General features: G+C 42.1%; 2 protein-coding genes across 2 annotated transcripts in view; one reads left to right on the top strand and one right to left on the bottom strand.

Moving 5' to 3' along the window:
* Positions 1-26730, top strand: part of LOC115475593 (protein-glutamine gamma-glutamyltransferase 5-like) — a 170186-nt gene that overhangs the window by 118039 nt on the left and 25417 nt on the right. The gene's annotated exons all lie outside the window — the stretch shown is intronic.
* LOC115475599 (cyclin-D1-binding protein 1 homolog) lies at positions 330-26158 on the bottom strand. Its single transcript, XM_030211453.1, has 11 exons — positions 25958-26158; positions 23170-23229; positions 19575-19654; positions 18365-18446; positions 16169-16265; positions 15107-15180; positions 12439-12515; positions 11145-11398; positions 9041-9101; positions 4927-4973; positions 330-2286 (listed from the first exon to the last, which is right to left on the bottom strand). The coding sequence occupies exons 1-11, from the start codon at positions 26058-26060 to the stop codon at positions 2178-2180; spliced, it is 1044 nt and encodes a 347-aa protein (XP_030067313.1). The 5' UTR covers positions 26061-26158; the 3' UTR covers positions 330-2177.

Here is a 26730-nt window from a genome sequence, read left to right as displayed (position 1 = left end):
TTTACTTAAGCCTCCTTTATCAAGCCGCATTAGCAGATGCCAGTGCAGTAATCCGACAAAGCCCATTCACTTCCTAAGGTACCTAGGCCCTGTTTTAAAACTAACAAGTATAATTACAAAACATCTGGTTTGCAGTAGGATCTGTGGCAAAGCTTTAAAAATATGCAGCAAAGATTAAAACTCTACAGCACAAGATTCTGCTATCTTAAATATGCTTTTAAAAAGGCCACATTTACTGAAAGTCCTCCTTTCTATTAAGTACTTTTGTTCTTTACAACAAAGCAGAATGTTGAAAAGAAATTATACAACAAAGGGTCACAAACCATCTATCTGTCTTGGGGCAAAATAGTTTATTTTTTATTTTTGTTACATTTGTACCCCGCGCTTTAGTTCTCCAAAAAAACATAACATCATGCTACCAAATTTGAAAGGAGGTAAACAAACGTGAAGAAACATCAAGTTTGAAGATGGGCCAGGTGAGACCAGTGGTTCTAAAGATACAAGGTTCTCAAAAAAAGATCCTGTGCATCTTTATAGGAAAAGAAGTTCCAGCAGCCACAACATAAATACCAACATGTTGAAATCTAGCAATTAGGAAATTGCCCCTTTCAAATTACTCCTACTTGGACTCAACCACCAGCACACAGGACGTGACCTGTGGATGTGGGGGGGTCAGGACTTAGAAAAAAAACAACAGCTGCATCAGTCCAACATGCACCATCTGCTGGAGGTAGAGAAATGCTGATTAGCTCCAGGATGCACCTTCCCTTATTTGGGCGATGTCACTAGAAACTGGGATAAGAGCGCATTATAAACAAATCTAAAATATCAACAAAGTCGGGCTGGCACATAAACATTTATGTCAGCCATTTTAAATACATAAATATTTTATTTTTCCCGAAGCTATCGCAGAGTCCAATATGCCTTGCCAGTTTTGTTTTTAAGGAGGCCGGGGGGGGGGGGGGGGGGGGGGAAACGACATCAAGCACTGAGGGATTAAGGGGGCAACTTCCTCTAACCCCTTCAGTGGAGTACTACTAAATACAAGCACTTTTCTGAAACCTACATGTCCCGGGGATCAGGTACATTTGGGGGGGAGACGTGCATTCCCCTTCAGAAATGAGGAATATATGTTTAATTTTTGGCACACTCTAGTCCCAATCAAAAAAATCCAGACCAATCCCCCTTGCAAGATGCAGGTTTTCCAGTTCTAGCTGTGTATATCCCAGCTTTGTAAAATCAGGATTTAGAAGTTTATTCAATATAAACATCTAAATGCCAGATTATGCACGTCAAAAACTCAAAAATAGCACTTCTATAATAATCGCCAATTTTTTTAAATGTAGCCTAAATGTGAATCCCTAATAATACCACCTGTTTTCCTGTTACAATGCCACCTTGTGGTTCACAAATAAAATGCATCTTCCACATCTTTCTAGACAGTGAAACTGATCACATTTGAACTCATTTTATTATCCTTTCCAAGACAATTTAAGGTTAGGAACTGCTCTATTTAGATGGCTCTCTCCCCTCCCTCTTCTAGATCAAAGAGACACAACATGGGATCACTCACACACACACACAGCTGAACTGCATGAGCCCCTGTCTACCTTTTCCCTTCCCATTGGCATTCCTACCAAGAAGGGACTATGTTGTTCTCTTCTCTAAAGGCAGGAGCATGACAGGGTAAGCCACCTCAACAGAAAAATTATATGCTACAGCAGTCTTATATCTACATAAGGCACAGAGGACCACCGCCGAGAGGTGCTTAAGAAGAAACCAGTCTCTGCAAAAGCTGCATCAAGTTTCATGGGTTAATGAATTAGGAGATAAAGGAGGGGGGGAGGGAGTACACTTCTTCAGCTGATAGAACCTGGGACAGTACCTCAGTTAATCGAAAGGGTCTTCCTCCCATACAGAGAGCTCAGTTCCTTTGATAAGGACATTTAGTTTACAGTGAGAACCTCATTCAAAAGGCAGCACTGCTCAAACACCAATGGTGCACGAGTTAATTATTTCCCCTTTAAGCAAGTTTTGAAGAAAGTAAAAAGTTTCTGCTCCCCACTTTGCAGGGATCTATTCTTTAGAATTTCTTTCTTGCAGGAATTTCCTTTCCTCTGCACAGACTGTCCAAGATCCGGTGTGGGAACGAGGAGCTCCAGAGACTGAGAACAAGGTTAAAGAGCATTCTGGGTTAGGCCCTTGATTTTGTTCATATTATGATCTACTGCGCCACTCAGGAATTGAATCCAACCAGCTTCTGATGCCAAACAGCTGTGATTTGACCTACAAAAGGGGAGGAAATGTTGTTAGAAGCCAGTTCAAAGATACTAAATATTCTTCTCTTATTTATTCATTCATTCTTATATCCCACTATTATCCAAAAACAAGTTTCGGTTCAGCGTGGCTTACATTCATTTCATGGTTACAGTCGGATTGAAAACATTCGGTGCCAGTGCTGGTTACCCAGTAAGATTTCTTGATGGGATGTTTCTGTAGTTTTCTTCTGGGATGCTGATAGTGATTGGTATATCTTGTGACAGGTATAGATTTTTGTGTGCTTACAGTATTTGATTCATTTACAATACTTGTTACTCTCATAATGTTTTGCTAGCATTTGGTTATTTTGTTTATTTGTCATTAAGTACATAAGCACCGTCATACTGGGAAAAGACCAAGGGTCCATCAAGCCCAGCATCCTGTCTCCGACAGCGGCCAATCCAGGCTTCAAGAACCCGGCAACCCCCCCCCCCCCCCCAAAAAAAAAAAAAATAATAATAATAATTTTAATAATGCTCAATGGACTTTTCCCTCAGGAATCTGTCCAAACCCCCTTTAAATTCCGTAAGGCCAGCCAGGTGCTGTCACTACATTCTCCGGCAACGAGTTCCAGAGTCTAACTACACGCTGAGTAAAGAAAAGCTTTTAAATCTACCATATTCTAGCTTCATCTTGTGCCCCTGGTTTTGTTGTTGTTTGAAAGTGTAAACAAACGCTTCACATCTGTCCGCTCTACTCCGCTCATTATCTTGTAGACTTCTATCATATCACCCCTCAGCCGCCTTTTCTCCAAGCTGAAGAGCCCTAACCTTCTCAGCCTTTCCTCATAGGGAAGTCGTTCCATTCCCTTTATCATTTTCGTCGCCCTTCTCTGCACCTTCTCTAATTCCTTTATATCTTTTTAAGGTTCTTGAAGAGCTGTGTTTTTGGTTTGTTTGTTTTTTTTCTTGAAATGGAGATAGTTATTGTTTTGGGTTTTTTTTTTTTTTTTTAATATATTTTGAGATGGGGGTGGTTAATGGTGTTTCTTGTGGTCATCAGGGATTACAATTATGCGCAGTTATTGTTTAGACATAGAACTTTTTGAAAAGATGTGTTTTTAGTTCTCTTCTGAAGTGGAGACGGTTGTCTATGCTTCTTAATGCTTTGGAAACTGAGTTCCACCATTTGGAACCCAGATAGTCGAAACCTGCTGTAGAAATGGACTTGTAGGTTATGTTTCTACATTTGGGCAGGTGGAGAAGGAGGTGCCCTCCGGCTCCTGGCCGCGCATTTCTTGGCAGTAGTTCAATCAGGTCCGACATGTATTCAGGAGACATACCGAACAGTATTTTGAACATTGTCGTACCAGCTTTCATACAAAGCAAGTACTTGGCAGCAGCACCTTATTAACGCTACAGCGCCTCTGTTTTATGAAAAACATTTCATATCCTAATCATTCATTTCCATGACCAGAACTGTCCATCTAATACCTTTCCACTCTCACCAATAGCTACTCCACTAAGCACAAATAAGTGCGGTCAGACAAGACCTCATGCCCCTTCAAGGAGACTAGCCACAGTTAGTCATTGGATCTCGGGAGGGGGTGGGGGGAGCTCCAGCTGTTTTTTTTTTTCCATTTCAAGAAGTCTTTATTGAATATTAAACTCAACACAGAAAGCAACACACCGTTCCATCACTACAAGATGTTATCAAGAGGATTAAGATAATACAGTTCCTTTCTGCACTATACGTGAAACTAACATTTTGCATACAACAATAGTTAACAATTGAACTTCAACATTTTTAGGGTTTTATAGAAATATTAATTCCCCCTACCTCCCCCCCTCCCCCCACCCCCCTCAAGGGTATGGCTCAGCCTACACCTGTCCACAGGGTCCAGAAATCCTTCACCATTCATTATGGGTACTGTTCTAAGAAGGTACCCCAGACAGCTTGCCAGTGAGTCAGCTTGCGTTTACGTTCTGCTAATAACCTTTCCATTTCACAGACATATTTCAACTTTGAAATCCATCTCTTGATGGAGGGTACACCCTTCTGCTTCCAATGAGAGGCTAGGACCTGTCTAGCTACTCCTGTCGCCATTCTCACCAGAATCTGTTGGCTAGGTGCTAACCCTCCTACCTTAACAGAGAACAGAAAAATTTCTGGGGCCCACCTAAAGGTATTTCCTACCCATCTCTGCAGTCTACTATGGACTGTTTTCCAATACGCTTTAATTTTACCACATGTCACCATATATGCCCCATTGTTCCTTTTTGGCCACATCCTAGCTCCAGCTGTTTTAAAAACATGAATGACATCCAGATGCCATGCACCTTGAATTCTAACTTCCCAGGGATTTATCTCTTTCTCCATTTACCCTACTTTGTCTTGTCATCAGTGACAGTTCTGGGCCTGTAACTGCATCACAGCCAATCCGAGATGCTGCAATCAAAGGTCCTGAATGTGGCCAATAAGGGTCAGTAAGCAACGCCTCCAGGAAGCAGATGATTTGATTGGGGGTTGGGGGGGTGGGGGTCGAAATCAGACATCTTCCACATAGCAACACACAATGTTGCCACTAAGTCAACATTAGATCATCACTTTATAAGTTTACTAAAATAAATGGACTATTTCAAGTGATTACGCCACAAGAGTACTTACGCTGAGATTTCCAGAACTTTCTTCAACACTGAAGCCAGTTTTGCAGCCTGAAAAATAAAACAAAAGTTGAAAATGGGCAATATGTCAGCTACCCTGCATTATCAGGGAGCGGCAACTGGACCACGTTTTAATTGGCCCCTTTAAAAATGTTCATAACATATAGTGAAGGCTTTATATCTATTTATTCATTTATGTATAATTAAGCACAGCCCGAGCACATTGATGTAAAAGGTAAGACTCCTAACTATGACTGGAAGCATCCATTTTGCATCATAATCAATGGCACAAATTCAACCCTCTCCCCATCTCTTTCCACAAGCAGGCAGAATAAATTGATTATCAGTACAAAATCCTTACACGCAGTGCAAGACGAATAGGGTCATGTGGGGGGGGGGGGGGGGGGTAAAAGGGTGGTTAACTGTGAAAGGGCAGACTGGATGGGCCATTTGGCCCTTATCTGCCATCATGTTTCTGTAGTATACTACTATAGTAAATACAGCAGGAATTCTTTTAATCTATGGAGGAAAATACTTCAGAAACTCTGTATTCACTATCTGAGATATTGTGAATAGCAGACTGGCATAGATCTCATTACATAGACTTTCTTACTATGTGAGACTATGATACAGGCTTCTCATCAGTCAAAAAACCTCCATTCCTAGTATAATAGAAGTTTATCAGTATGAATTCTTTCTTTCTTTCTTATACTCTATTTTCACAAATTCGTAAAGGTTTAAATACACCTATCTGGGCTGTAGCGTCATCGGGAGGGAGTGCTCGACAGAAAGCTTCTGTTTCCCAAATGCTTTGTCGGGAGCTAAGCCCTCGATCGCTGATAGAACCAGACAGACACACTAAGGTAGGCTATAATCGTGAATAAATGCTGTATGTCTGTTTCCATTATATACATTCTTGTGAACAGTCACCTATTAATTTCTTTCAGGGCACAGTTTGTGATCGAGGGCTTAGCTCCCGACGAAGCATTTGGGAAACAGAAGCTTTCTGTCGAGCACTCCCTCCCAATGACGCTACAGCCCAGATAGGTGTATTTAAACCTTTACGAATTTGTGAAAATAGAGTACAAGAAAGAAAGAATTCATACTGACAAACTTCTGTTATACTAGGAATGGAGGTTTTTTGACTAATGAGGAGCCTGTATCAAAGTCTCACATAGTAAGAAAGTCTATGTAATGAGATCTATGCCAGTCTGCTATTCACAATATCTCAGATAGTGAATACAGGGTTTCTGAAGTCTTTTCCTCCATAGATTAAAAGAATTATTGCTGTATTTACTATAGTAGTATTCCTCAGTGGCAAGAATCAGCAGTTAGTTCAGATATGTTTCTGTGGTACAATCAAAGCAGTTTACATATATTATATCCAAGTACTTATGCTGCCTCTAATGAGCTCACAGTTCTAAGTATTTATACCTGGGGTAATAGAGGGTTAAGTAACATGGCCAAGGTCACAAGGAGCTGCAGTGAGAATTCAACACGGTTCCCTAGGTTCTCAGCCCACTGCACGAACCATTAAGCTCCTCCTCCACTGGAACAGTCTAGCCAGGTAGGAAACTGCTACTTGAATGGACCATATATGCCTGTTCTTTACTTTTCAAAAATTAGGCAGTAATTATATCAATAATTTCTACTGGATCCAATACCATAATCATTCCAACATCATTCTATCCAGTTAAAGTTCATCCACTCTCCTTCCATAAAAGTGTAGAGTAATTCCCAAAATTTCAACTTCCTGATAAATAGAAATATATATATATTTTTTTCTTTCTTTGAATAGTCTCTACTAAGTGACCTCGGTGACATTCACCATCCACCACCCTCACAGGAATTACATAGAGGTATCATAGAGCGTCAATCATCTTCACCGGTACACTTTTCTCACATTAGTTTTTAACTCCTTCAATAATTATTACTTGATTTACTTAACTTTTAAAAACTTTCATTTGTCGGACCAAGGGGTTCAAATGCTCGACATGTTTCGCTCGCTACACGAGCTTCCTCAAGGACAACCCCTATAACAGAAAAACATCTTATCAGTCTCGTCTCTCCCCCAGCCTCCACATTTAACAGATAACTAGGGCGGAGACATTCTCTCCCCACCTTCCTTATAAATTCCATGTAATTCCTGTGAGGGTGGTGGATGGTGAGTGTCACTGAGGTCACTTAGTAGAGACTATTCAAAGAAAGAAAAAAAAAATATATATATATATATATTTCTATTTATCAGGAAGTTGAAATTTTGGGAATTACTCTACACTTTTATGGAAGGAGGGTGGATGAACTTTAACTGGATAGAATGATGTTGGAATGATTATGGTATTGGATCCAGTAGAAATTATTGATATAATTACTGCCTAATTTTTGAAAAGTAAAGAACAGGCATATACGGTCCATTCAAGTAGCAGTTTCCTACCTGGCTAGACTGTTCCAGGGGAGGAGGAGCTTAATGGTTCGTGCAGTGGGCTGTTGAATTCTCACTGCAGCTCCTTGTGACCTCGGGCATGTTCCTTAACCCTATTTATCAGGAAGTTGAAATTTTGGGAATTACTCTACACTTTTATGGAAGGAGGGTGGATGAACTTTAACTGGATAGAATGATGTTGGAATGATTATGGTATTGGATCCAGTAGAAATTATTGATATAATTACTGCCTAATTTTTGAAAAGTAAAGAACAGGCATATACGGTCCATTCAAGTAGCAGTTTCCTACCTGGCTAGACTGTTCCAGGGGAGGAGGAGCTTAATGGTTCGTGCAGTGGGCTGTTGAATTCTCACTGCAGCTCCTTGTGACCTCGGGCATGTTCCTTAACCCTATTTATCAGGAAGTTGAAATTTTGGGAATTACTCTACACTTTTATGGAAGGAGGGTGGATGAACTTTAACTAGATAGAATGATGTTGGAATGATTATGGTATTGGATCCAGTAGAAATTATTGATATAATTACTGCCTAATTTTTGAAAAGTAAAGAACAGGCATATACGGTCCATTCAAGTAGCAGTTTCCCACCTGGCTAGACTGTTCCAGTGGAGGAGGAGCTTAATGGTTCGTGCAGTGGGCTGTTGAATTCTCACTGCAGCTCCTTGTGACCTCGGGCATGTTCCTTAACCCTATTTATCAGGAAGTTGAAATTTTGGGAATTACTCTACACTTTTATGGAAGGAGGGTGGATGAACTTTAACTGGATAGAATGATGTTGGAATGATTATGGTCTTTACTTTTGCCATGAAAGGTGGCACTGTAACAGAAGTGCTGGAAAGCTGAAGATATGCCAAACGTGTTTCAAAGGCTGGAACTGCAATATCCATATAACAGTCGCACAATAACTTTTATATGTCGACCTGCTGACGTCATGTGTTCAAGCTCCTGGCAGCGAGATGTGAACCCGCTGCTTGCATTATTTGCTCCTGCTGACCGACTCGCACAGTGGCTTAAGGCCTTGGCCTTTTTCAGTAAATCAGGCACTCAAAAGCCGAGACATACTTCAAGTGATGGGATGCATGAAAAAAAGGCAGCAAAAAGACATAAGGCAATAGCATGCACTCTCTTGAGGCTGTGATATGTAGATCGAACATCTTAAAACTCAAGCCAACTCTACGCATCATAAACGAAAACCCTGGGCCAACCATGTGGAGGGACCTGGGTGTGATTCCCAAGACTGGAAATGCTGCAAAGGAAATGCCCAAAGCCATCGGGGAGGGGGGGGGGGGGGGGGAGAGTTACAGCCATCATCAATGGTGCCATCTAGTGCAAGGCCCACAAAACAGTGGCAGGATTCCTGGTGCATGTACCCCCATCCCCAATCGAGGACTACCACTACAATGATTGGACTAAATTAAAAACAAGAACAACAAAATCTTCCAGTATAGGTCTTTATCTGCCGTCATTTACTATGTTATATAGGTAGTTGCGAATGAAGGCTAAATGGCAACGGATCTTGGGTTTGGGGCTGACTAATCCGAACCCAAAAGGAGGAGGAAGACGAGGAAAACCGCCGGGTCAAAAAAACAAATGAACACACTAAGAGCAGAGACAAATATCTAAAAGCAGAAGGGATCCGTGCAAGAAATGTTCTGCCCCTACTTAGAGATACTTACGTTGAATCGCACAGCCAAGTGATTCATAGGAGGGTACATGCTTGAAGCAAGCTCATCAACACTAAAATATAAAAAGGAAAAAAAAACCCAGATCTATTCTTAATAAGGAAAACAACAGTTTAACAGTCTTGAAGCTTACCCATCTCTTAAAACCATCAACTTCTGATTTAAGAGAGCAAGTTTAGTAAAAGGCTTTTAAAACCTCCCCCCAAAAAAACAAAACCCTAAGACACCACAAATTAGTACCATTGCATTTTCTGCTGGAAATAATTACACAGTATTCAATTTATTATTTTCTTCAGTTCAACTTTTCACTTTGTTTATAACAAAACAACAACAAACAAAACAGACCACGTTGCTAGTCCAAGAATTCATTAACAGGTACAATAAACACCGCTCTCTGCTATCACCTTCTCATACTTAAACATTTGACAAACTGAACCCCACCATAACTGCACTGATAATATAGCATTACCCTTCCAGTTATTAACAACTAACTTCACTGCCAAAGCCATAAGAATATTGAACAACTTGACCTGGCTTTTTACTCTGCAAAGAATGAACAGTGAGAGATCTGCAAACCACAACCGCACATGTTATCAGCACATCCAAAGAAAAAAAGCCTTTGCATACACAGCCACACCCTCTCCCAATACGTTTTAAGATTATCACAGTAAAACAGCAAATGGATTAAGGTTCCTTTCTCTCATTTGCATTTGCTGACTAGCTTACTAGCACAAAAACACAAATTGGTGTCCAAAAAGCTCCATGAGCCAAAAATTAACCATTGACTGAGTGACTGATGCAGATCGAACTGCACATGTCCCACAAGCCCAAAATTTCCACCATTGTTTTGGTGTCAGCTGCACCCTAACCTCATCTTCCCAGCAATTCTCCACTCCCAGAAACAAAGGGGCTCATTTTCAAAGCACTTAGGCTTACAAAGTTCCATAGTAACCTATGGAAATTTGTGTGCTTTGGAAATACGCCTCTATGTAACTTTGTAAGTCTAAGTGCTTTGAAAATGAGCACCATAGTGACCTAAAGACATTAACTTTTCACATTTTTGCAAAATCCAGTCCTCCCGCATTGTCCAACCTACTGGTAGGTTCAATGTGGGTTACAGTTATCTAGAAGAGAGTGGATTATAGGTTATATTGGTTTGAGGAGGATTGCAAGGATCTTAAGTGGATAGGTCACACTGTGGGTTACAGACATGTTTGGGTAGACAAGTATCATGTTATAGGTCCGTTCGGTTAGCCTTAAACTCCCCAAATACCCACTGACAAATGATACTCTTCACAAAGTCTGGCAAAGGATTTAAATTGCCCATCCAATACCAGCTGTTGCAAAGTCCAAATGCAAACACTTCTGCCAGGAGCCCCATGCAACTGACTGCCCATTAACACAAATATTAGCATTATACCATAAGGGAGTTTTATGGGACACAGAACCTTTATAATTCAACTCCTGCTTGAAAATTCCAAAATACACAGCAAAACAGGGAAACACCTCTACGTGAAGTCCCAAGAAGAAGTAGAGAGTGTGACACAAGCTTCAACACAGGGAGTCTGTCACAATTCCTTTATTGCATTAAACAGAGACCCGACATGGGGCCATGTTTCAGCGGTAAGAACCGCCTGCCTCAGGGGTCAAAAATATAATTATCTGTTGTTGAATGAATTAGAAAATCAATGGTGCACAAAAGGAAATGCATTGAATACACAGATCTCAAAGGTGCGCCAAAATCGACACTGCAAGCAATGTTCACAGTGTCTGAATGGAGACTCATACAAGGAGCAAATCAAGAGCAGTAGTCAAGCAACGAGAATGCGTGTGCACCTCTGCTGGATGGGTACAAAAAAGAAACTGGAAATGTTCTCAAATATTTGGGGAACCCCACTGGTAGGAAAACTGCAAACGGCACACAGTGGTTCAGAGGAACAAACAGGAAAATATGGACAGACACAAATAAATAAAAATAAGCCATGAACAAAAGACTGAAGTTTTCTGCAGCATGCTCATGGCTAGACTGTCTTATCTATGAACCTAGGAGGTCCCTCAATTATGAGTGTTTCCTCCTCCATTTTTCTTTAACACTAACCTTGGGCTGACCTCATTTGTTATATCTGCCAGGTCATCGAGCTGAGCCACATGCTCTGGAGTATCTGCTTTCCCATAGGTCTTCACAGCAGCAATCACCTTCTTCAGACATGCTTTGGATGCCTTCATCAGTCCCAAACACGGAGCAAGGAGCTGTTGGTCAGCCTCAGACCAGTATGTGTCCTGATTACCTGGAGCACCTAACTCATCATCCTCCAAAATGTCATTGAAAGGATTCATATTATCTGCCCGAGCCTGGGAACAAAAGAAAATTGCAAAGATTTAAAATAAAGAAACAATATAAAACAGAGATTTAAAAAAAAAAAAAAGCAGTTATTTATTTATTTAGATCATTTATACCCCACCTTTTGCCACGGTTGTGCAGCCTCAAAGCGGCTTACAATGAACTAGCGAAATAAATACAATTACATCAGAATAATTGGGGACATAAAACAGAGTAAGAAGGGAAGGGAAAGGGGAGAGAAACTAAGATGGTCAGCAGAAATCCAGGCGGGTCAGGAGGGATGATGGAGATCCAGGCAGGTCAAAGGGCTCGAACAGGTCCAGGCAAGGCGATCCTCGAGCCATAGGAAAATAGGACCTAAAGCTATCGTGTAAAGTGAGATTGCCATGGTCTACAACAGCCTCCAAATGAGACAACCTACTAAAATCTTAGCTATACAAAACCAGGCACACTAAGAGTCATGAGGGAGATGCTTAACAGTGAGGGAAGACAAAGGAACACTTGTTCCTAGAGCAGAAGCAAAAACAAATGGTGAGAAGACAAGCATCTAAGACAGGGGTGTTCAAGCTCCGCCCTCGCCAGGTCGGGTTTTCAGGATTTCCCCAATGAATATGCATGAGATCTAATTTGCATACAGTGCATGCAAATAGATGTCATGTATATTCACTGGGGAAATCCTGAAAACCCGATTGGATTCCAGCCCTCAAGGACCGAGCTTGGACAAGCCTGATCTAAGACTTTTAACAGATCACATGTAATCGACCAAGACACTCAAAACAGACTTTAATACCTGTTAAGCAGGGTCATTTGGCTCTTCAAGTAGCAGAAATCCAGCAAGCTTAACGGTCATTTGGCAACATGCATACGGCAACTAACGGCCTAAAGGTTTTGTCTTCATCACCATACAATGAATTTCTATCACACAGGGTACTGAATCTATTCCCATTTACTAGTATAAATTGTATGCAGATTTTCCAGTACAATAGACTGGAGGTTGTAGAATCCCTGGTAGGTCAAAGAACACGTTTATAAAAACTCAAGGCTTTCTTACCTGCTCCATCTCCTCCAGGGCATCTTTCACCACTGCCAGGTATGCTGTGATCACCAGAAGCACTGCTGCCCAATTATCTGAAAGGTTTACATAGTAACATAGTAAATGATGGCAGATAAAGACTTGTACAGTCCATCCAATCTGCCCAACAAGATAAACTCATTTTACATGGTATGTGATACTTTACAACCCGTTTGGCCATTCTCAGGGCACAGACTGTAGAAGTCTGCCCAGCACTCTTCTTGTACTAAGGTCTGAAGCTAACGTCAAAGCCCCTTAAACATTTACACTCCAGTCCATCCCTATCTATTCAGTCACGATCAGGGCGTAGACCGCAGAAGTCTGCCCAGCACCGGTTTTGCTTCCCAATTACCGGCGTCGCAATTACCGAAATGGAAACAGGAAAAGGGCTCAAAACTTACTAGTCACACTGCAGATTATGACCAAATACAGGTACAACAAAACACAGCTAAAACTACTACCCCCAAGGTCCAGCAAACACACCAATTATTCGAATAGTAAGCTATACAATGATCGGTTAGCTCTTGGACGCAAGTGTTAGCAGTACACTTGAGAGGCTTAGACCATACTTCATACACCCTGGCTTAGGGCTGAGGTTCATTATTGTCATGGTATGCGCAAAATGGTAACAACATAACAAAAATAACGTTGCTAAAATTATAAAGATCCTGCAGTGTCTAGAGAACAGCAATCTTTCAAAAAAGATGGAGAAAAAAAAGCCTCAGACTTAAGTAACGGCTGATTTATGATTTATTGCTAAGCTGTCATCAATACTATCACAGGCACAAAAAAAAAACTTCATCACCAAATTTAACAATATATGTTCATTCAATAAGAACCACTGCAGATCCAGCACTAGGAAATAAACAAATTGCACTTATCTTAACTGCTCCATTCCTCAGATCTGCTGCACATAACAAGCTACTTCAATGTAACCGACATCAAGGCAGGCACGGCAAACTGTCAACATCCCGACAAAAGATACTTGTTTTGCCAGCAAATTAACTTCTTCAGGAGATGAAAATTTACGTGCACCAGACATTATTTTTGTTATGTTTTACTTATTTAAATATTGCTAGTATCTCATGCTTTTGTAGTGTGTAATGCTCAAAAATTGACCCATATGGAGACATTGCCCATGAGAATAGTTTATATACTAACTAGTAAAAAAGACCCGTTTCTCAAACAAATGAAACTGACGCAAGCAAGGTTATCATGTAATGGCGATTATGTTTTTAAGGGAACCGTTAGGAGAGACAGTGTGTGAGACAGAGAGTGTGTGTGACAGGGGCGTAGCTACATGGGGCCACGGGGCCCCGGACTCCCCTGCCGACGACCCTCTCGACCCCCCTCCCGCCGCCAACCCACCGTCGCCTACCTTTGCTGGCGGGGGACCCCAACCCCCGCCAGCCGAGGTCCTCTTCTTCCTTCGTTCTGTTTCTGAGTCTGACATCCTGCACGTTGTATGTGCAGGACGTCAGACTCAGAAACAGAACGAAGGAAGAAGAGGACCTCGGCTGGCGGGGGTTGGGGCCTCCGCCAGCAAAGGTAGGCGACGGCGGGTTGACAGCAGGTTGGCGGCAGGAGGGGGGTTGAGAGGGTCGTTGGCGGAGGGGTCAAAGTTGGTGGTGGGGGGTCGGCAATGGCGGGGGAGAGTGTGGATGGCGCCGGGGGGGGGGGGGGGGCTAAAATGTGCCCCCTCACCTTGGGCTCTGGACCCCCCTTCTGCCGAAGTCTGGCTACGCCCCTTGTGTGTGTGTGTGTGTGGTGTGTGTGTGGTGTGTGGTGTGTGGTGTGTGGTGTGTGTGTGTGTGTGTGTGTGTGTGTGTGAGGAACGGACCATGCTAACACCATCAAAGCTTTGCTCTCAGTATCTCTTATTATCAGAACAGCTCTGTTAAACCTGTTATCTTCCCCACCTCTCCTTTGCTTGTTCAACTTCAGAAACCGAAACCTACTTCCCCCTCCCCTTTCCTTTAACCCTGGAGGCTGGCTGACGTCAGCCTCTTAAAGATGTTATGAACCCAGGCAGCCAGACGGAGGTGCAAATTATTATATAGGATAAAATTAGGAGCTATATGATATAGGGGTCCTTTTACCAAGCTACGGAAAAAAGGGCCCTGTGCTAAGAGGCGGGGGCTGTTTTTCCTACGCTCCAGGGCCCTTTTTAGCGCAGTGGGTAAAAAAAAAGCCCCCAAACACACATGGCCATGAGGTAAGAGAACTCTTACCGCATGACCATGCAGAGGGAAGCCATTACCGCCACCCACTGAGTAACCGCGAGATGATTTGCCCGATTACTGCCGGGTTATTGCCGTGCAAGCCATTTCCTAGGTTTTTATCCCGCCCCCCCCCCCCCCCCTTGGAAATGGTGCACGCTCAGGGCGGGACTACCGCAGACAGCAGCATTGGGTCAGCGGTAGTCCTGGAAGTGCGATCCCCACAACTCTGTAAAAGGGCCTCATAATGAAATGCAAAAAAAATCTTTATTATACATATGCTTTAAATACCATTAAATGCAGAACGTAACATTGCCGATACACTATGACACTTCCCCCTTGGAGTGGGGGGTTGGGGTTCATGGTAGCTGCCTCTCCTCAGGATACCACTTGTCACTCAAGTTGCCACATTTCATCATTTCATGTACCTCTGGGGAGACGGGACACCTGCTCACATGCTTCCCACACACCTCCTGTCGTCATCAGCTGCTCTTGGGACAAACTAAAAAGGAGAATTTACCTGAAGTTGTTTTATCAAGATTTTGTGCTCTAAGAGTACTTCAGAGGTTCACTTAGCAGCTTATCCAGCACTAATAACTGCCACATCCAAAATGAAACATTTCAATTTCAAGTTATTTTTAGAAGTATTTGAACGAGTTCTCTCAACAATTCCTTCACTCTCCTGGGAACTTCTGAAATACCTATGAATTTGACCTATTTTGTTTCAATGACCTTGCACAAGAAATCATTTCAACTTGTCTATGTACATATATTATATACCGTATTTTTCGGACTATAAGACGCACTTTTTTCCCCCCAAATTTGGAAGGAAAATGGGGGGTGCGTCTTATAGTCCGAAGGTAGAGATTTCCCTCCCTCCCGCCCTCCCCCCGAGTTCGGGATCGCCCTCCCCCCCGGCCCTGTCACCACTTCTCCCTACTCACGTCACGCGATCTTCCCTGGTGGTCTAGTGATGTCGGGGCAGGAAAGAGCCCAGCACTTCAATTCTCGGCGGCCATTTTGAATCTCGCCGAGACCGTCAGGCAGCATACAGGAGGACGGAGAGCAGCGCGCTGGGCAGGAAAGAGGGGGCTCTTTCCTGCCCCGACGTCACTAGACCACCAGGGAAGATCGCGTGACATGAGTAGGGAGAAGTGGTGACAGGGCCGGGGGGAGGGCGATCCCGAACTTGGACAAGACGCACCGGAGCACCTAGGTTTTAGAGGAGGGAAAAAGGAAAAATGTTTTTTTCCTATTTCCCCTCCTCTAAAACCTAGGTGCGTCTTATGGTCCGGTGCGTCTTATAGTCCGAAAAATATGGTACATATAATTGTCTTGGAAAAAAATGACAAGATATAAAAGTTACAACTTCTAAAAATACTGCTGCTCATACAATGGTGCCCCCTGTACTGTGTAAATCTTAAGGGAGCAAACCAAAGCCCTTCCATTGGTTGTGGATTCTTTAAACAGTGACCAAGCCCTATCCCTACCTCTGCAATGGCGTACTGAGAATCACCTCCGTTAACTGGACTGTTCCATCCACCACCTCTGCAATGGCATCCCGTATGCTCTTACGCAGGGTCATACCTAAAAGAGAACCAAGGACTGGAACTGGCTGAAATCAAAATCCTTCACCTCAGCAGCTACTAATATTTATGATCCCCTGATTAAGGGCAACCAATTATTTGTAACAAAGATTACATAACCATGATGTATGTGTCGTAGATGCTTATATATTCTCCTTTGTTACCTGTCGCCCCCTCAATTAACGTTGTGGTCTAAGGAAGAGAGAATTTTAATTGCTGTATTAATTCCTGTAATAACGTGGCTCTGTGTTTCTGTACAAGAAAAAATTTTTGTTTTGACTTGTTATAAAAACTTAATAATTTAAAATAAAAAAAAAAAAACATGATGCATGCCACATTAGTGGAATCCTCATACATAGAAAATGTACAAATACTGTTAATCTGATTTTGCTGCTATCATTTAGTCGGAACAAAAAACAAAACAAAACATAATAATACCAGATAAGCACAGGGCAGCCTAAAAAAACAAAACCAGATTCCACTGAGCCTGCAAATAGGTGGGAAAATGTGGGGTACAAATGTAACAAATAAATAAATAAATAAATACATCTATGACAGATGTCTTCCATACTCTCCTGGCACCAGAGATTGGTAGGTGGCATATGCAAACACAATCGACCACAGACATGCTGCCATGCGGGGGCTAAGAAAAATCTTGCATCACCAATCTGCTACATTTCTTTGAAAGGGTGAAAATACATTTAGAAAAATGTTGAAAGCTCACCTCTTTAAGCAAGCCTACTCTAACGTCCCAACCTAATCTTACCAACCTCCACTCCCAATTCTGTTCTGACTTAGATACCGACCTCATCGTTGGTTTTACTTACCCCTCCTCCCCATTCCCCCTCTACGCATCCCATCCTTCTCTTCTCCATCTCCCCTTTATTATATCCTTCCTTACCCCCAACTTATACTATCCTATCCTGTCTACCCTATTTTATCCTAATCATACATTATCAAACTCAACTTCATAATGTTTCACTACCGTTTTGAAATTTCTATTATAAGACTTTGCATTTCGAATTACTATGTAAGCCGCATTGAGCCTGCATTGTGTGGGAAAGCGCAGGGTACAAATGTAATAAATAAAATAAAAAACATGTGGATAAATGTGAGCAAGTTGATTTGGAGGCATATTTTCAAAGCACTTAGACTTACAAAGTTCCATAGTATCCTATGGAATTTTGTAAGTCTAAGTGCTTTGAAAATAAGCCCTATTGTGTATCTGAATTTTCAGAAGGCATCTGACGAAGTACCTCATGAACAACTCCTGAAGAAACTAGAAAGTCATGGGTTAGGAGGTAATGTCCTACTGCAGATTAAGAACTGGTTAAAAAATAGAAAACAGAGTAGGGTTAAATGGTCAGTATTCTCAATAGAGAAGGGTAGAGAGTGGGATTCCCCAGGGGTCTGTGCTGGAACTGCTGTTTTTTAACTATTTATAAATGATCTGAAAACAGAAATAAGTGAGGGGGTGATCAAATTTGCTGATGATGCAAATTTATTCAAAGTCGTCAAATCATAGGATTGTGAAAAAATTACAAGAGGATCTTATGAGAATGGGAGACTGGGCATCTAAATAACAGAAGACATTTTATGTGAGCAAGCGTAAAGAGACGCAAGTAGGGAAGAGAAACATAGACGATACCTACATGATACACGGATCTACATTAGGAGTCACCAGAAGGATTTAGTATCGTCGTCGTTGTTGATAAGTTATTGAGAATGAAACAGATTATAATGTCTTTGTATTGCTCCGTGGTGCAACCACAACTCAAATACTGCGTGCAATTCTGGTCACCACATCTCACAAACGATATAGCAGAATTAGTGTTAAACACTATCCCATGCACAATATACTTTTTCCAGCCTATTCTTGCATCCCAGGAATATTACTTTCCATTTGTCCACATCTCATCCATAACACTTCTGCAAATTTATCTAAGCACTAAGGTCTGTAACTTCCAGGTACCAATACAGAACCATTGACCTTCTGTTTATACCTTTCATTATAAGCCATGAAGGCCCGAACCTCATATTTTGGTGACAACAGATTAGCTCAGGGGGGCAGAGATGATGCTGAATCCTGAGCTCTCTCACCTTGGTTCTTCGGCAGCCGGCAGTACATTGCGGCAGCTGCAAGAACAGCATTCTGTAGCGCTTCACTTAACTTCTGACAGTCCTGAAAAAGACCAAAACATATATACAGTAATACCAGTGCTGGTACGAAGACCCAAAGAGAATTCCTGGTGGTAAGAACAAAACTAAATAATCAACTTATAGACTGCAGCACAAGCATGAGTCATAAACTCAACTGAATGCAACTTCATATTTCCACCTCCCCATCCATCATCTCCTCACCCTAGACATTCTTTTGCCACCATAAGACACCAGAAAGAAAAGTTGCCTCTGTTCATTCTCCACTTCTAGAGGGCTGGGGACAAACCTTTTATCTTTGCAGCAAAGGTTAAAACCACTAGTAATCGTTAAATCTAAAGACACCTTTGCAAACAGAACACTGTAATAAAAGTGAATTTTAAAGATTGTTTTTCAACTCTGTCTTGACTAAGCAGTGCACTCGAGGTCTCATTTATTGTTGATTAGAAGTAATTCTGTTTAAAAATGATTGTTTAACTTTGATTGTGTGAAAATAAGTTGGAATGCAGAAGATAAGACACAGCTCTAATTAATTTGGTATGTGAAGAGGAGGATGGTGCTTGTTTTTGGAGTTCAGCCTGGCCACCTGGACTTGGAAAACATGTGACCACATTCCCACAGTATGGCTTGTTTATCTAAACAGAGAAGCATTCTGTAATTTTCCTTAGCTCTGAATACGAATTCTAAGCCCTTTAGATAAACAAGCAGCAGAGTTTTGAGGCTCATCTGTGGGTAGACTTATCACGCAGAGGACTTGTTCCAGGTCATAAGGAGACCGGGCTTTCGCTGCAACGGGCCTCCCAGCTGATGAGATAAGGGTCTGAAATTCCTGACCAGTGATGTTGTATGTATAATATGTATATATCTGTCTTATAGCTTTCTTTTAGTTAGATGATTTAATCATTGTATATATATATCTTAATCATTGTAGATTTTGGCACCTATAATAAAGGTCTCACTTACCTAATACGAATCCAAAAGAATCCACAGTAATTATTGAGTAGTCTGTGTCAGTGACACAGACTGTAAATCCATAGCAGTACAAACACCTCCGAGAATGAGATGTCCCTAAATAAGATTCTACCCAATTCTGTGCTTAAAGTATTTTTTTTTTTAGGGAAGAGGATGTGGGAGAAACCAAAATCATACACACCTCCACTAATGGCAATGGTGGCTTTGAAAAGGCCAAACTGAGTTTGGTTGCTTCCTGTGATATCGCTTTGAACGTCTGACCTTGAGACGAAGGAAGAATGAGAAAAATATGACACAAGTTAAGTTCCAGAGTCACAAAGATGAAAACAAACTGAACAAGGGATGAACCAAATATTTTACCATTCAAGGGTACTGCGAGTCACAAAGATGAAAACAAACTGAACAAGGTTTGAACCAAATATTTTACTATCCAAGGGTACTGCTCAGTAGAGATTTATTCTTTTTTTTTTTTTAACCATGTGAATCAGCCCTTAGGAGAAGTATTCAGAAATAGACTTTGGTGTTGGAGCAAAGGTGTCTCCTCGATTTCTCACATATCCAGATGAAAACATAATGGCACAATGGCATTCAAACCCTTCCTTGTTGATGAGGATAAACTGAAAGTTGTAGGGCAGAGGGGAAGGGACAATCTCATTACTAGTACAAAAAAAGGAACCCAATATATAGAACATAAAAGAACGCTGAGAAAGCAGTTATAGAGCCCTGTTTACTAAGGTGCACTAGCGTTTTTAGCAAGAGCTAAATGCTAGAGACACCCATATATTCCTATGGGTGTCTCTAGCGTTAGCACGCGCTAAAAACGCTACAGTGCGGCTTAGTAAACAGGACCCAAAGAATGAAACCCTTTTTCAATTTCCAAGCCAAATACCAACTCAATGATTTAAAAAAATAAAAACAACTTCACTCAGACTCTCATAATTCAGCTTTCATTTTTGTAAGCATCATAGCAGGTACCTACTAGTGCAAAAAAAAAAAAAAAAAAAACCACAACTGGGAAATACTTTTAGTACAACGGTTCACCCTTCTGTTAATTTTATGTTCAAACACATCTGACATTTAATAACTAACAAGTTCACCAAATTCTTTTCAATCCCTTTGTGAGTATCTGACTGCTATCTCTGTGTGCCTATGGAGGGAAGAGATGATTTGGAAGAAGCAGTTCCAACATTTTGTTAGTTTGGAAAACATAAAAATAGCCATACTGGGTCAGACCAATGGTCCACCTAGCCCAGTATCCTACTTCCAACAGCGGCCAATCCAGGTCACAAGTACCTGGCAGAATCCCAAATAGTAGCAAGATTCTAGAATCCCAAAGAACAGCAAGATTCCAGAATCCTAAAGAGTAACAAGATTCCAGAACCCCAAATAGTAGTAACATTCCATGCTACCAATCCCAGGGCAAGCAGTGGCTTCTCTGTCCTCCAAATTCTATATATGGCACGCTAATTTGGCCGCATGGCCAAATTGCACACACAGCTTAACAAGCCAATCAGCGCCGCTCATTGGTACTTAACCAATAAGCAGCAATAATTGGCTTTAATTAGAATGTACGCACACAACTTTCTAGGCGTATTCTACAACACACACGCAAATTCTAAAGCGCGCAGTCGTGGAATGGGTGGGTTGTGGGCATTTCAAAAAACTATGCGCACTATTATGGAATACACCTGATCTGCGCCTAACTTAGGCACAAGCATTTAGAGGCCTGGTTTTAGGTGGCTTAAATGGGTGCGTCTAAATTTTAGTCACAACAATGGCGCATGAGCATATTCTATAAACTATACCTAACTTTAGGCATAGTTTTTTTGTGTGCCAATTTTTAAGGCACGATTTATAGAATTTGGCCTTATGTGTGTCTTAATAGCAGACTATGGACTTTTCCTCCAGGAACACGTCTAAAACTTTTTTTAAACCCAGATATGCTAACTGCTGCTACTCCATCTTCTGCCAAAGAGTTCCAGAGCTTAATTATTTGTTGAGTGAAAAAATATGTCCATGTAACTTCATTATGAAGCCCTTTTACAAAGCAGTGGTAAGTCCAACGTGGGAGCCAGTGTTATTTTTTAGCACTGCGCTAACCCAGCAGTACTGTGGGAGCCCTTACCACTACGTCAATAGGTGGCAGTAAGTGCTTCCCCCCCCCCCCCCCCCCCACACTGAATGGCCACGCAGTAAGAGCGATCTTACCACATGGCCATGGCTATTTTCAGCCTTTTTTATCTGCTGCAGTAAAAAGGGCCGCAGCGCGTGGCAAAAAACAGCCCCTGCCACTAGTTCAGGGCCCTTTTACCGCAGCTTGTAACCTGCTTCTCACCGGCCTCCCTCTTAGCCATCTCTCTCCTCTTCAATCAGTCCAAAACTCTGCTGCGTGACTCATTTTCCGCCAAAGTCGCTATGCTCACATTAGCCCTCTCCTTAAGTCACTTCACTGGCTCCCTATCCGTTTCCATATTCAGTTCAAACTTCTCTTATTGACCTATAAGTGTATTCACTCTGCCGCTCCCCATTACCTCTCCAGGGGTTAGATAGATTCCTAAAGGACAAGTCCATAGACCGCTATTAAATGGACTTGGAAAAATTCCGCATTTTTAGGTATAACTTGTCTGGAATGTTTTTACGTTTGGGGAGCGTGCCAGGTGCCCTTGACCTGGATTGGCCACTGTCGGTGACAGGATGCTGGGCTAGATGGACCTTTGGTCTTTCCCAGTATGGCACTACTTATGTACTTATGTACTCCCGTCTCTCCCTACGCCCCCTTCTCAGGTACTCCGTTCTGTAGATAAATCTCTCTTACCTGCCCCCTTCTCCTCTACTGCTAATTCTAGACTCCGTTCCTTTTGTCTTGCTGCACCTCATGCCTGGAATAGACTTCCTGAGCCTGTGCGTCTGGCCCCGTCGTTGGCCATTTTCAAGTCCAAACTTAAAGCCCACCTCTTTACCACTGCTTTTGACTCCTAACCACTACTCACTTGCCCTGTCCTTTTACCTCGCCTATTTATTCCCTTACCCTTAATTGTTCTGTCTGTTTACCTGTCTTATCTAGATTGTAAGCTCTTTGAGCAGGGACTGTCTTTTTTGTGTATGGTGTACAGCGCTGCGTATGCCTTGTAGCGCTATAGAAATGTTAAATAGTAGTAGCTTGGTAAAAGGACCCCTGAGTGTCCCCTAATCTTTATACTTTTTAAAAGAGTAAAACACTGATTCACTTCTACTTGTTCTATACCACTCAGAATTTTGTGGACCTCAATCATATCTCCCCCTCAGCTGTCTCTTTTCCAAGACAAAGAGTCCTAACCTCTCTAGCCTTTTCTCTAATGAGAGGAGTTCCATCCCCTTTAGCAAAATTAAACTAAACTGTGATAATGTATCTAACCGTTAGATGTCATGATCAGTTGGAAAGATCTGAGAGGGTACCACTTGTCTAGCAACACCAGGCTGAACACATATCAACCAGTTCTAAAATACATGGTTCAGTGACTAGATGTCAGCATACATATAGCAACCACTAAAAATATATATACCGTTATTAGGTTTCACAATAGAATTTACAACTGTTCTAGCTCTAATCATGAGTCCTCCAACAGCTCCACTGATGGATATAAACAAACTATAAAATCACTAACCAGTCCAGATCCGGGCCAATTTATGATTTTTCATAGAGCAAAATGATTTTTGTTTAAGAATAAACATCTGAACTGGTCCATTTCTCCATCAGGCATGGCCAAAGTTTTCTTCTCCGTTAACAGTCTGCTTACCTAATGTGTCCCAAAAGTGTTGCTGGTTGAACACCTCATTACTCTCTCTAGCTTCTTCCTCTGAAATTAAGAAAATAAAAATCTGTTTCCCAAATGACCCAGTATCTGGGGACATACAGTAAACCAATGCTGACTGACATCTACCGCTTAATAAGTGCAGGATAGATTTTGTATGCAGAAAGCAGAGACTAAGAGGCCCATTTTCAAAGCACATAGACTTACAAAGTTCCATAGGTTACTATTGTAACTTTGCAAGTCTAAGTGCTTTGAAAATATGCCTCTATGAACTCTGTAAATCTATGTACTTTGAAAATGAGCACCTTATGTAACACAAAGCAATGGAATGCAAATTCAAAACCCAGGACTGGCCATAAGTCTCCCTTTAGAAATAAGGCTAATTAGCAACCATCAGTCATTCATACAGGATGCAACTATTTTTTCAATCATCTATTTTTCAATGCACAAGTCCATTTTATGGGCATAGTATATATATAGTACCAGGAAGAAGGGTGGGGGAGAAACACATCTTCCACAGAAACGCAAGCAAAGCAGACAAAGGGTGGAAGTAAAACCAAATCCAAATGACCAGCCCAAACAGAACTTCAAATCAAGTTTATTAGCTTATTAATAAACCTGTTTTGAAGCTCTTACTCTCCTGTTTGGGCTGGTCATTTGGATTTGGTTTTACTTCCACTCTTTGTCTGCTTTGCACAGTATATAGTACCCAGTTATACCCAAATTACCAGCTTCTCATTTTCTTTAAAAACTAACACTGTCTACCTTTTTAAAGTACCTACTCTCTCTGTCTGAGCGTCTATTGGGATCTCTCTAACTCAAATAACTATATAGCAAATCCCTTGTTACTGCATAAGGTATATAAGAGGAAAAAGCCTCAACGGACTCCTAGGTACAGCTATTCAGCTTTCAATATATGGAGTTCTGTCATCATCGGCAAAAAACCTCTATATTAGACTAATGTTAAGTCTACCTTTTTAAAGTGTCTTTAATATAAATATTTTGAAATAGCAATAATAATAAAAAACAAACAAACCTTAAACTAGGGTCTGTTAGCACACTAAATTGTACTTCTAAAATGAATACAGTCAAGTATGCCTAGGTCACTTCAGAAAGGCATGAAAGTAATGGGATAGAGCAACCAAAATTATGCTAAGAAGCAACTCAACTCCCCGGAGCCCTTTAAAGAAAGTCAGAATGTTCCATCCAAAATTAATGATGCCTTCCTCTGGGACATACATGCAGATCCGCACATATGCACGGACCCCAAAAAAAAATGCCAAAATATTCATCTCACCAACATGTCCTAAAAATTTGGTGTACAGTGGACATCAAACCCAAATGAGAAGCAGGATCTTGTTTGGGTGAGGTCCCACTTTGGAATATTGTGTTCAGTTTTGGAGGTCATATCTTGCTAAGGATGTAAAGACTTGAAGTGGTTCACAGAAAAGTGTTGAAAATGGTATGGGGTTTGTGTAGTACGATGTACAAGGAGAGGCTTGCTGACCTGAACATGTATACCCTGGATGAAAGGAGAAACAGGAGTAATATAATACAGACATTCAAATATTTGAAAGCCATTAGTCTGCAAAGATTTTCCAGAAACAGGAAGGTGGTAGAACTAAAGGACATGAATTGAGGTTGAAAGTCACACAGGATACCTGGAAAGCCCTCCCACGGGAGGTGGTGGTGATGGAAACAGTAACAGAATTCAAACATGTATGGGATAAACACAAAGGAATCCTGTTTAGAAGGAATGGATCTAAAGAATATTGGCGGAGATTCGGTAGCAACATCAGTAATTGGGAAACAAAGCCAATACTGGGCCGACTTCTACGGCCTGTGCTCTGATTGTGGCTGAACAGACTTGGATGGACTGGAGATTTTCATAGGGCTTGATGACAAACTTCAGAAATTTTAGAACAAGGACAATGCCAGGCAGACTTCTACAGTCTTATGCCCTTGGCAAGGACAAATCAAGATCAGGTATACATATGAAGTATCACATACCATATGTAATGTTTGGGCAGGCTGGATGGTCCATACAGATCTTTATCTGCCATCATCTACTATATGCCTTCCTCCCCTTGGGAAGCTTTCCAGGTCCCATTGGCCTGGACTGGCCGCTGTCATGGACAGGATGCTGGGCTCGATGGACCCTTGTTCTTTTCCCAGTGTGGCATTACTTATGTACTATAAACAAACTACCCTCGGGTTCCTTTAGCAAGTAGGTTTGGGTGGCGGGGTGAAGAGGGGTTGGTGGTTGAGAGGCTAGGATAGGGGAGGGCAGACTTATACGGGGTCTGTGCCGGAGCCGGTGATGGGAGGCGGGACTGGTGGTTGGGAGGCGGGAAATACTGCTGGACAGACTTATACGGTCTGTGCCCTGAAAAAGACAGGTACCAATCAAGGTAAGGTATACACATATGAGTTTATCGTGGGCAGACTAGATTGACCATGCTGGTCTTTTTCTGCCGTCATCTACTATGTTACTATGTTAGTATTTCTATCTCAGAATGACATAAGCAGTTGCAGTGCAGTAAAAGCTTCCCAATATCCAGCTATAAGATTTCTGAAAGGCTTCTCGGATATGAGACAACTTAAAAAAAGGAGAAGGGGCAGCACCCTTCTTTTTTTTTTTTTTTTAAGTATTGTACGGCACTACACTGAGAGCCTGTACTACCCCACACCCCACCCCCACCCTGTAAGGGAATTAGGTGCAGGACACAGGGTTGGGATCCCTACTGGAACATCTGCTGTGCTCGGCGACTACCTCGGATCCTGCCCAGCAGCGAACGCAGCGTCTGGACTAAATTCTGCAGAACCAGCACCACCTCCCCACTGGGCCTGCCGGCGGGGGCCAAGCTGACATCCATAACGCGTCCAGAATCCGGGCGCCCAGTACCAACCAGCAGCCAGGCGGGCGGGAAAATCTCTGGGGAAAAAAGTGTGTGAAGACAGCCGGACACGGAACAGGAAGAAAGAGAGACCCGCGGGTCATCATGACGTCACTTCCGATACGTCAAAACCCAGGGAGACGCGGCCCGCGAGGGAGCAATGAGGTTGGCATCATGACGTCACTTCCGATACGTCAAAACCCAGGGAGAAGCGGCCCGCGAGGGAGCAATGAGGTTGGCATCATGACGTCACTTCCGATACGTCAAAACCCAGGGAGACGCGGCCCGCGAGGGAGCAATGAGGTTGGAGGGAAGCTGTGGAGGAGGAAATGAATGCCGGAAGTGGTCAGGTCGTGTCGTGAGCTGTACGGTAGCTGCTCATTTGTTTCATTCGGGGGGGGGCTATTTGTTCAGATGCGTTCATTTTGTGCGTGCCATGATAAGAACGAAGTCGGGAAATACTACTACTACTATAAATCACTTCTATAGCGCTTTACAATTGAACATGAAGAAGACAGTCCCTGCTCAAAAGAGCTTACAAGCTAAATCAGGCACCTGCTTTCCTTTATACAGTACTAGGGAAATGCTGTACTGGTCAAGCTGATGGTGGGTACAGCGCAGCAGGCTGGTTTATTTAGACTTAGTAAGG

The sequence above is a fragment of the Microcaecilia unicolor genome, chromosome 8, assembly GCF_901765095.1.
Source record: "Microcaecilia unicolor chromosome 8, aMicUni1.1, whole genome shotgun sequence".
Taxonomy (NCBI): domain Eukaryota; kingdom Metazoa; phylum Chordata; class Amphibia; order Gymnophiona; family Siphonopidae; genus Microcaecilia; species Microcaecilia unicolor.
The sequence above is the reverse complement of the archived record's forward strand: the minus strand, read 5'-3'. Positions and strand labels throughout refer to the sequence as shown.